The 11,251-nt window shown below is 54.3% G+C and overlaps 1 protein-coding gene across 1 annotated transcript in view; it reads left to right on the top strand.

The window, feature by feature from the left end:
• The first annotated feature begins 217 nt into the window (after positions 1–217).
• MYH7B (myosin heavy chain 7B) overlaps positions 218–11,251 on the top strand; it is a 33,350-nt gene continuing 22,316 nt past the window's right edge. Inside the window, exons 1-12 of the mRNA XM_054644748.2 lie at positions 218–314; positions 1,496–1,599; positions 3,371–3,514; positions 3,598–3,754; positions 3,845–3,872; positions 5,103–5,199; positions 6,058–6,081; positions 7,489–7,581; positions 8,247–8,310; positions 8,412–8,510; positions 9,475–9,578; positions 10,451–10,589. Coding sequence (XP_054500723.2) covers positions 218–314; positions 1,496–1,599; positions 3,371–3,514; positions 3,598–3,754; positions 3,845–3,872; positions 5,103–5,199; positions 6,058–6,081; positions 7,489–7,581; positions 8,247–8,310; positions 8,412–8,510; positions 9,475–9,578; positions 10,451–10,589 — 1,150 coding nt within the window. The remainder of the gene's footprint in view (positions 315–1,495; positions 1,600–3,370; positions 3,515–3,597; positions 3,755–3,844; positions 3,873–5,102; positions 5,200–6,057; positions 6,082–7,488; positions 7,582–8,246; positions 8,311–8,411; positions 8,511–9,474; positions 9,579–10,450; positions 10,590–11,251) is intronic.

Below are 11,251 nucleotides of genomic sequence, written 5' to 3'. Positions count from 1 at the left end.
TCATTAATGTAATTTTTATCAGCTAGCATTGTTGTCCCTGTCTTCTCTCACTCCTTAAAATCAAAATCTTGTTTGGTGACCGTGTCACTCGTGGTTCTCAACCCATCAGTGGGCACCTTCCCCATGCACTGACCCCTTGTCCTTCCCTCCTTTCAGTGCTCAGGTGTCTTTCACTCTTCCTCTGCTGCTGCCGCCAAGTCTCCCTCAGATCGACAGGATGTCTCTGCTGGACATGAGCGAGTTTGGGGAGGCTGCTCCGTACCTCCGGAAAAGCTACACGGAGCAGCTGAAGCTTCAGACCATGCCGTTCGATGGTAAGAGAGAGCCCCGGGCTGCCGAGCCCAGCCTGGGTGTGTGCCCGAGCCCAGCCCGGGTGTATCCCCGAGCCCAGCCCAGCCCAGGTGTGTGCCCGAGCCCAGCCCGGGTGTGTCCCCGAGCCCAGCCCAGCCCAGGTGTGTCCCCGAGCCCAGCCCAGCCCAGCCCAGGTGTGTGCCCGAGCACAGCCCAGCCCAGCCCAGCCCGGGTTTGTCCCCAAGCCCAGCCCAGGTGTGTCCCCGAGCGAAGCACAGCCCGGGTCTGTCCCCGAGGCAAGCCCAGCCCAGGTGTGTCCCCGAGCACAGCCCAGGTGTGTCCCCGAGGTGAGCACAGCCCAGGTGTGTCCCCGAGCCCAGCCCAGCCCAGCCCAGGTGTGTCCCCGAGCCCAGAATAGGTGTGTCCCCGAGCGGAGCACAGCCCGGGTCTGTCCCCGAGGCAAGCCCAGCCCAGGTATGTCCCTGAGCCCAGCCCGGGTGTGTCCCCGAGCCTGCCCCGCTGCCGTGGCTCTCTCCGGAGTCATCCCTGCCCCTCTCCCTGTGCTGCTCCTCAAGGCATCACAGGCACTGCAGAATTCCTTCCCCCAGCACCCTGGAGGACTCAAGTGAGAAAAGCAGGTTTTTGACTTTCCCCTGGTTTGATGAGGTGTGTGGGGAGGCGATCCTTCATCTCCCCTGACCCTGAGGGGCACAGGAGTGCTGGGGGACTGGTATCAAAGCCTTCTGCAGCTCTTTCAGTTTGGAGGTGTCCTCTGTGTCCCAGCCACCCTGCTCTTCCATGGCTTGGGATCCAGGGCCCAACTTGCTCCCTGCAGTTTGGCAGAAGAGAAGGGTTTTGCTTCCTCACACTCTCCTCTTCTCATGACAGTCTGAGTGCAGGCACACATGAGGCAGCAGATTTCTGTCAGGCTAGAAGCTGACCCCATCAAAGTAAAAAACTGCCAAACACGAAGAAGGCAAAGAAATCCCAGCTCCTATGACCAAGAACATAGGAAGGAATAATCACTGTCCTTCCACATTATCAAACTGCATTTATGTGGCTTTCCGTTGACAATTTCACATGGTCTCCTACATTACAACCTGTTTTATGTTCCTTTCCTTTCCTTTCCTTTCCTTTCCTTTCCTTTCCTTTCCTTTCCTTTCCTTTCCTTTCCTTTCCTTTCCTTTCCCCATGTCTCCTCCAGGAAAGAAGCGAGCTTGGATCCCAGATGAGAAAGAAGCCTATATCGAAGTAGAAATAAAAGAAAGCTCTGGTGGCAAAGTCACTGTGGAAACCAAAGATAAGGAAGTAAGCAAATTCCTTTCCTTTTCCAAGGGAGAACAAGTGTGTGTGGAGGGGGATACGTGTGACAGGATCACGTCTGAAGCCATGAGCTCTTGCTGATAACCCTGATCAGTCGTGCCCCGGGGGGACACACACGGCAGTGTCAGCACACGTAGGCCAGTTCCTTGCCAAGAGTGGCACCAGTTCAGCATCTCCCACCGAGGGGTTGCTGTCACAGCCCTGTGGGACACACCGAGAGCACGGTGGGGCTGGCCAGCACAGCTCCTGCATGGGGGAGCACCCCCAGCACAGCCCTTTGTGATGCTGAACCAGTGCCCGGCTCATCCCGGAGCCTGGAACAGGTAAGGGGCCAGCTGGCCAATTCCTGCTCCTTTTAGCCCAGATTTGAAGTGGGGTGAGCTGGCCAATTCCTGCTCCTTTTAGCCCAGATTTGCAGTGGGGTGAGCTGGCCAATTCCTGCTCCTTTTAGCCCAGATTTGCAGTGGGGTGAGCTGGCCAATTCCTGCTCCTTTTAGCCCAGATTTGCGGTGGGGTGAGCTGTTGGGAGGACAGGCTATGACGGGCGGAGAGGCTCCGGCTTTCCGCAGCAAAGCAAGCAAGGACCAGCTGGTATTTGTCAAGATAATATCCAGTGCAATTAGCTGCAAATGAGCTTAATTAATGTTCCTTTCTTCACTATGGAAGTCTCATGACCCTGCAACTTCACTGCAGAGCACACTGGTATGAAACTGGGGGAAAAGATCAAGGACCTCAACCGGCAGTAGATGATAGACTTTATTCTTTCTATTTCTTCTCTAGTCAGAATAGCACTAAGAAGAGTTTGTGCCTGCTAAATGTGAAAAAAGAGATATATAATTGTTTTTGAAAAGTGTCAAGGCTTTGAAAATATTTTTGTCAGAATTTTGGAAAGCAAGTAAAGAGATTTGCTCTCTCCAAAGTGAAATTTGTCATAGAGGAGTTATAAATTTTAGAAATTTCTTCAGATATTTAGAACACCTTCCAATTCTGAGAATAGAGCAGTTTCTAAACCCTTTTTTGCTGTTTCCTCTTGAAACTGTCTTTTTATTGATTTGTCATGGATTTACAAAATCAGAAACTATATCAGCTTTGCCTGGATAAGCATTTCCAGCAGAAAGTTTTGAGACATAAACTTTCCTTCTGTGTACCCTCCTGCTTTTAACACCTGGCGCCTTTTAACACCACGTGCTTCACCTTCACCCATAAAAAAGATAAACCTCTGAAAGATTTAATTTAGTCTTTATTAACAAGACCATTTGCTAAATCCAGCTTCTCCACCCAGGCCAGATACGTAACGTGATATTTTCCCCGTGCTTGGTCTCGTGGGATTAAATAAATCCAGTTTTAAGTGATGGAGTACAGGCTTCAGCTGTTTGCCCAAATAACCAGGGATGTCTTTGGAGCAAAGGACAGCACTGGCATGGGCTTTTAGGCTGGGAAGGAGAACACAGGATGGGAGTGTCAAGCACATTTTGAGGGAATAAGCAACAACCTGAGCTCAGGCTCAACCCTCTCCCTGAGGAGGGAGCAAGCTGGGTGTGCTTGTCCCAGCTGGGCTTTGTGGCTGGGTGCTGCTGGGGCTGTCCTGGGCCTGTCACCCAAACACTGGGCAGCCCTGCCAGGATGACAGAGGCACAGGCCCCAAGGCTGTCCCCAGCACAGCACTGTCAGGGTTTTGTCCCCACCTGGCAGGTTTAGGGCAGAGGGTGCTCGGTGAGGACTGGGGTCCCTCTGACGCGTCCCCCTCCTCTGACAGACACGTGTGGTGAAGGAGGACGAGGTGCAGCCCATGAACCCGCCCAAGTTTGACATGATTGAGGACATGGCCATGCTGACACACCTCAACGAGGCCTCTGTGCTCTACAACCTGAAGCGCCGCTACTCCCACTGGATGATCTACGTAAGCCCACAGCACCCATGGGGTGGGGTGGGGAGGTGAAGGGACATTGGGACACCCCTCATCTGCCCGTTTTCCCCCTGCAGACCTACTCGGGGCTCTTCTGTGTCACCATCAACCCCTACAAGTGGCTGCCGGTGTACACGGCGCCCGTGGTGGCAGCCTACAAGGGCAAGCGGCGCTCGGAGGCACCTCCGCACATCTACTCCATCGCCGACAACGCCTACAACGACATGCTCCGCAGTAAGCCCTGCCCTGGGGGACCCCATCCCGGCCAGCCCGGGCTCCTGGCACTCGGCAGCGCTGCCCTAACACCGGCTCCTTCTCTTGCAGACCGTGAAAACCAGTCCATGCTCATCACGTAAGTGTCCCTGCATCTCCTCGCCCTGCCCCGAGACCCTCCGTGCTGTGCTCTGTGCCCCGTGCCCGGAGCAGCCCCCCCGGCAGTGTCCCCTCCCCATGCCGGCAGCTGTCACCCTTGCCCCGCCACCGTGCCAGGTGACAAAGCCCCGCGCGGGCCGGGCTCCCCCGCACCCCGACAGCTGCGGGAGCGCCCCGAGCCCCGGCACCCTCCGGGGGAAAGCAGAGATGGAGGCCAAGGCCGCAGCGAAATGGTGGCCGGAGGGAGAAGGGTGATGTGGGAGGGTGGAGGCCAGGTTGATTTCAAGTGACATCTAGATAAGGGCTATATAAAGGACTCTAAAGGACCCTCCGCCGCTGCCAGGAGCCAGGGACATTTTTAGCCTCGGCCATGGCCTAATTAGGAAAGGCAGGGGCTGCGGAGAGATGCTTGGCGAGTGTCCGGTGGCGGCCCCGCTCCCCGCGGCTCTTTGTGCTCCGGGATTACAATGGCACAGCAGCACTAACTATAGGGATGAGCTCAGCCCCCGGCAGCGGGCACCCTGCACCCCGGCACCGTGCCCCTGCTGCCATCCCCACCGTGCCCCAGCGAGGCCGGCCGTGCTCAGAGCCCCCGGGCTGATCCCGGACAGCTGCAGCCCCCGGGCCCGCAGCTGAGCCCTGCCGGGACACACGGACAGCCCGGAGCTGGTGTGGCCCCCAAGGGACACACGGACAGCCCGGAGCTGGTGTGGCTCCCAAGGGACACACGGACAGCCCGGAGCTGCTGTGGCCCCCAAGGGACACACGGACAGCCCGGAGCTGCTGTGGCTCCCAAGGGACACACGGACAGCCCGGAGCTGCTGTGGCTCCCAAGGCAAGCTGAGCCCTGGCGGGACACACGGACAGCCCGGAGCTGGTGTGGCTCCCAAGGGACACACGGACAGCCCGGAGCTGCTGTGGCCCCCAAGGGACACACGGACAGCCCGGAGCTGGTGTGGCCCCCAAGGGACACACGGACAGCCCGGAGCTGGTGTGGCTCCGAGGGCAAACCCCAAACACAAGCACCCCTGTGGGCTGGGGGGTGAGCGAGTGCTGCAGCCTCACCATCCTCCGAGGCTTGGCTTGTCTGGGATGGTTGTGCCTGTTTTTTGCCTCATGCCCTTATCTGTGTATTTCTGTTACTCTAAGTGGAGAATTTGTGCCTGTTCTTTGCCTCATGCCCTTATCTGTGTATTTCTGTCACTCTAAGCGGAGAATCTGGTGCTGGTAAGACTGTAAACACCAAGCGGGTCATTCAGTACTTTGCCATTGTCGCAGCCTTGGGCGACACACCGGGCAAGAAATTAGTAAGATCTTCTTTTCAAACAAGTTCTTGTTGTTTTCTTCCTTTTTTTTTTTTTTTTTTTTTTTTAATTTTTTTTCCCTGCCTTCCCCTTTCTTCTTACTTTTTCTTCCCCAACTTTTTGCATTTTGGTCTGACCCACCCAGGGCTTGGCTTTTCCCTGACTTTTGAACAAGCAAGGCTTGAAATTATTTTGCTCAAGGGGAAATGGATTTTTTTTTTTTTTAATGTGGCTGCTCAATCCATGCAGCCTGGAAGAGGTGCTTCAGTTGTTCTCTTTCTCTTCTCTTCCTCTTTCAACACCCCAGTGATCCTCTTAAGGAACACTAAAGGGATGAAGTAAACCTTCCATTTCTCACCTTGCCTCTTTTAAGCCTTGCTTTTCAGCATTTTCTCCTTTTTTTCCCCTCCTTTTGTTGATTTTGACCCTTTTCTACCTCGTGCTTTTCTTGCTCTTGTTTTGAATCTTGCTTTTCTTTGGTGCTGGTTATTTTTGAGCTGCCCTTGCAATTGCTTATTTCTTCTGGATACTTTGAGGCTCCAGCCTGCTTTCCCCTCGAGGAAGCAAACTGGCTGCTTTAGGTATCAGACAAGCAATACTTCAGCATTATTTTCTTTCCTCTTCTTCAAGTTTGGATTTAACAGTTCTTGCTTTTTGATGCATTTCTTTATTTTCTTGAGCTAATCTATTTAACAACTTTTTGGCCTCTCCTATAAAGTTTAATCCTCCGAGGTTTTTTTTTTTCTCTTGGATTTTTTTTTTGGCACTAAATGGTCATGCCCTGCTTTTCTGACCATGCTTCTTGTGGTTCTTTCCTGGCTTTTCTGGATTTCTAAAGATAATTTTCTCTCCTTTCTCTAGGCAGCTCTTGCCACTAAAACTGGGGTAAGTGTTGTGGTCTCTTTAATGCTGAGGCCAGAGTTCTGCTGCACCACAGAGCTGTGATGGGGTGATGTGTGGGGCCTCCTCCTTAGGTCTGGGAGCAGCACCTGGGCAGTGTTTAGTTCTCCTCTTGGCTTTGTATCTGCCTCCTTCCCACAGCTGGAAGCTTTGCTGGTTCATCTCTTTCTGCCTTTCTGACTCCAACTTCTCCTTCAAGGGAAACATTCATTTCTATCCAGAGCTGATGTCCTTGCCTGGGGGACATTTCTGAGGTGTTTGCTCCAAGGAAACCCAGCAAAGGTTCAGCCCCAAGGGCTCAGTCACACATCCTTGGTTTCTCTGAGCCTTCAGCTGGTGCACACCCTTGCCTGGGGATGTTCATCATCACATGAGTGCCCACTGGGACAAACAGGGTGAGGCAGCTCAGGGGCTGAACCTGTGGGTCTTGGGGCTGCCCAGACCAGGCTGAATTTAGAGATAAGAGCTCAAGGGATACTCAGGTGTGTTGGTAACTGTGATGCCCAGCTGCTCCCAGTCTCCTTTGCCCTTCAAACAGCTGGAGCTGCAGAGGTGGGGAGCAGTTGTGGTTCCAGCATTGGAAAGAGGGTGGCTCTGAGTGGGCAGAGCCCAGAGCTGGTGTTCCCCACCTGAGGAAAGCCCTGTGGATTGGAATGTGTCAGAGTATGGGCAAAGCTCTCATGAAAAGTCCTGCAGGTGTCTGTGCCACCAAACTCTGTAGCAGGTGTCAAACCCCACCCTCCTTCATGTGGTGTCTCAAGCAGTCTCTTGCTCCTCTCCTCAAATCCTTCTCCTGCTTTACCTGCATTAGGCAGAGGGTGTCTCTTTACCTTTGAGCAGAGAAACACATGCAGGAAAACAAGGTTAGGAGAGGATTCATCTTGGGGCTTGCTCAGGAGAGCCCCAGTATTCCCAGCAGATCATTCCAGCTGGCACTTGTGTATTCCTGTCACACTGGGACCCTGTCGGTGTAGGGACCTTGTTTCACAAAGTGCTGTTTATGTGAGCTCTCCTAGACTTTGGTTTGGTGGAAGAGGAAATGCCTGATGCCAGAGAGCCTGAAATGATTCAGCCTGTTGTGACAACACGAGCTTGCTCTTGGTTTACATCGTGTAGCTCCTAAGAAAGGGGGCAAGGACTGCTGTGTGCAGAGGGGACAGCAGCCTGGGGCTGGTGCCAGCTCTGTGGCCCTGTCCTCACCAGTTTGGGTGAGGAGAAGGCCACAGAGGGCACTGCTGCAAACCCCAGCTGTGCTGATAAATGGAGATGCCTCGGGGGCAGCAGGTCCCAGGCACAGCTGAGGAGAGCAGCCAGCAGCCCCTGGCATTGCTCCTGCTCTTGGTGACAGGTCCCCTCTGGCTGTGTGACACACCCTTTGCTTTTGTTCCCCAGGGCACCCTCGAGGATCAAATCATCGAGGCTAACCCAGCCATGGAGGCTTTTGGCAATGCCAAAACCATAAGAAACGACAACTCCTCGCGTTTTGTGAGTGGGGCAGGGAGCTGTGGCTGCTGGCTGGGCTGCATGCACAGTGGGTGGCACTGTGGCCTTGTGCCCTGGGAGCCACAGGCACGTGGCAGGGAGCTGGGGCTGCTTCCCAGTGGCACTGGACCACCAGAGTTTTTCTGGTTTTTCAGTGCAGCAAATGGTGGCCAGCACGAATGGCCCTGATGTCACAGCCTGTGACATCCCAAGGCTCAGAGGGACATTGAGCACAGCCTGGGGTGCTCTGGGACAGACAAGTGTGTCCCTTCCAGGAAGCAGCACCGTTTTGGCTGAGCCCAGCCTGGCTCTGCTGTGCCTGGAGGGCAGGGAGGCACTGCTGGGGGAGACCCTGAGCCCAGCACGGAGCAGGGGCTGCAGGCAGGCTCTGGGTCACAGAATGGTTCAGTGGTAAGAATAGACCTGAGGACAGGGGTTTATCTGCTGTCAGTGAAATTTCTGCCTGCCTGGTATTTAAACCCTTGGGCAATGCTCTTTGAGCTTCTTCACATTACAAAGCAGAGAGCTTCACCCCTTTAGAGAGTTCAGTAAATTGCCTGGCATCAGCAGAAGCTCAAGAAGTGGGAAATGAATTCGGTTTCTAGGGGCTGTTCAGAGCTGTAGCTCTGTAGGCAAGCCCAGCACTTACCTCCTGTGGGTGTTTTCAGGGCAAGTTCATCCGGATCCACTTTGGTCCCTCAGGGAAATTGGCCTCTGCAGACATTGACATCTGTGAGTAGCTGCCCTGGGGAGGGAATTCATCCCCCCAATTTGTGCTCAGCTCTGGGAAGGGACAAGCCCTGCTCTGATCCTTCTGCCCTACTTCATTCTAGATCTTCTGGAAAAATCCAGAGTGATTTTCCAGCAACCCAAAGAGCGGAGCTACCACATCTTCTACCAGATCCTGTCTGGGAAGAAACCAGAGCTGCAAGGTAAGGCAGCCAAAGGTGCAGCACAGCCCTTAGAGCAGGATGGCCTGAAAACAGCCTCAGAGAGCCCTGTTGTCAGCCTTGGGGTCCACAGGAATGAGCAGACCCAGCTCACCATGCAGGTTCTGCCCTTGGATGCTTTGCTAGCAGTGCAGGATCATGGGAGTGGTGGAATTTAGGGTGGAAGGGATTTCAAGGGGCCATCTAGCCCAGCCTCCATTATCCTCACAGGCTGAGAAGCCAGACTAAAGCCCTTTCTGCCACTGTGTAGGAGCAGAGGTCACCCAGGGTATATCTGCAAGGTGGGATTGTGCTTTGCAAAGCTGCCTTGCACAGAGTCCTCGTGGGGCTGTGGGTACAGCACTGACCTCAACGTGTGCAGGCTGCACATTTACTCATTTTGGGATGGAGGGAAGTGTTGTGCAGCCTCCTCAGCCAGTGAGATGACCTGTTCCAGGTGAGCTGGGACACAGCTGCCCAGCTCTCTCTGGGCACTGGTGTAGATGTGATCCTCAGGACAGCTCCACCTGCTCTGAGTTTGTGCTGGGGCAGCTCTGAGCAGCCTCCTGGTGCCACATCCCACTCAGGAAGCCTTTCCCCACGCAGAAGGATGGCTGGCACAGCCCCTGGGGTGGTCAGCTCTTGGCTGAGGGCTCCTGAGCTTGGTGCTGAACAGCACCTTATTAGGCAGGTCTGAGGGAGCAGTAATCTTATCTGGAGTCACAAGGGCATGGTGGCCACTTCTAAATCAGTCTGCAGCCAGGCCATGTCCCAAGATAGCAAGCAGGAGGCAAGCACAGAAGAGGTGGACCCACGTGTGGACCTGCCTGTGCTGGAAGAGGCTGTTCCTCCCCCAGCTGGTGAGGCTGGGGAAGCCTTCCTGCTCCATCTGTGTGCAGGGCTGTCCCTCTGTCCAGGCACGTCCCTGCCAGGCTGGCCTCACCCTCTGCATGTCCTCCCCCTGCAGATATGCTGCTGCTGTCCCTCAACCCCTATGACTACCACTTCTGCTCCCAGGGGGTGACAACAGTGGACAACCTGGATGACGGCGAGGAGCTCATGGCCACTGATGTATGTGCACAGCCCTGGGCCTGGGGAGGGCACAGCCTTCCTCTGGGCAGCTCTGGGGCTGTGCTCTGCCTTCCCTCTTGAAATCAGTTGGGATTTCCCTCTGTGTGTCCCTGTTTAAATCAGTTGGGGTTTCCCTATGGATCATGGGTGGCTGTTGGGAGCCTCCAGGAAGGGGCAGAGTGACTCTGATCTGCACCAGCAGCCTCATCCAGGCAGGGAAGGGAGAGTCATTCCCTGCATCAGGAAGGGCCTGAGGCACATGAACACTTCCCATAGTGCCCATAAAAAAGAAGATCCCAGAATCATTACATTTGGAAAAGACCCCCAAGACCATAGAGTCCAACCTGATTTATCCCCACCCTGACACCCAGCCCAGAGCACTGAGTGCCATGTCCAGCCCTTCCTTGGACACCTCCAGGGATGGGGACTCCAGCCCTGCCCTGGACAGCCCCTGCCAATGCCTGACAACTCTTTCTGTGAGGAAATTCCTCCTGATGTCCAACCTGAACCAGCTTGAGGCCGTTTCCTCCCAATCCTGTCCGGGTTCCCTGGGAGCAGAGCCTGACCCCCCTGGCTGCCCTCTCCTGTCAGGGAGCTGTAGAGATCAGTCAGGTCTCCTTCTGAGCCCTCAGCTTGGAGCACCTCCTCCTTGTGGATGCTGAGCCAGTCGTTTGCCTTTCAAATGGGTCTTGTGGGAGCTGGAGCCACATTCAAAGCCCATGGACAGGATTCCTTGGATAGGTGCCCAGCAGAGAGGGCACCCTGCCAGCCCCAGGACAGGGAGGGTACCTTAGGAGACAGTGGGAGGAGGAACCAACCCTCACCTCAGCGTGGTGAATTTGTTCTGTCTCTACTGCTTTGTGTCTCCTCAGCACGCCATGGACATCCTGGGCTTCAGCAGCGATGAGAAATACGGCTCCTATAAAATAGTGGGGGCCATCATGCACTTTGGGAACATGAAATTCAAGCAAAAGCAGCGGGAAGAGCAGGCAGAGGCTGATGGCACTGAAAGTGAGTGGGGCTCTGGGCTCCAGTGCAGGAGCAATGGGGGTAGGATGGTCAGGACAGACGGACACGAGAGATCTCTGCAGCCAGGGCTGGAACTTGGGGTTATTGCAAAGGGCCTGGGGGCAGGGCCCTGCTGGGAGCTGCCAGGCACAGCTCAGAGCAGAAAAGAGAAGTAAAGAGGGTGGGAAGGAGAAAGAAGGCAAGAGAGTGGTGAAGAGGACGAGAGAGTGAGGAAGAGTAAAAGAGAGTGAGGTTCCCATTACAATACAATGAATCTTCTGTGTTGAATATTCTGATTCTCACCAACCAATCTAGTACAAGATACAAATCCTACAGCATTTACATACAGCCTGTAAGAATCATTACATTACCATCCTGTGTTACATTTTAAACCCTAAAAACTCCTCTTTGGGCCCCTTCTGCCCAGCCAGTGGGGTCTGCTCTGACCCTTGGGCCTGTCTGCAAGCAGAGGGTGTTGTTCCATTAAAAGGGGATCACCTTCAGCTGGCCACACCATTGTTTTCCAGTTGTTCAGTAACTGAGGTGTCTCAAAGCTTGCTTTCATTTCAATTTCACTTATACTTTCCATATTTTCAAAATCTTTTGCCAGACAATCATATTGATAAGGCTTTCCTGTTTCATCTTCCCCAACACTCCAGAGCTGC

The sequence above is a fragment of the Agelaius phoeniceus genome, chromosome 17 (genome assembly GCF_051311805.1).
Source record: "Agelaius phoeniceus isolate bAgePho1 chromosome 17, bAgePho1.hap1, whole genome shotgun sequence".
Lineage (NCBI taxonomy): Eukaryota > Metazoa > Chordata > Aves > Passeriformes > Icteridae > Agelaius > Agelaius phoeniceus.
This window is presented reverse-complemented; position numbering and strand designations above follow the sequence as displayed.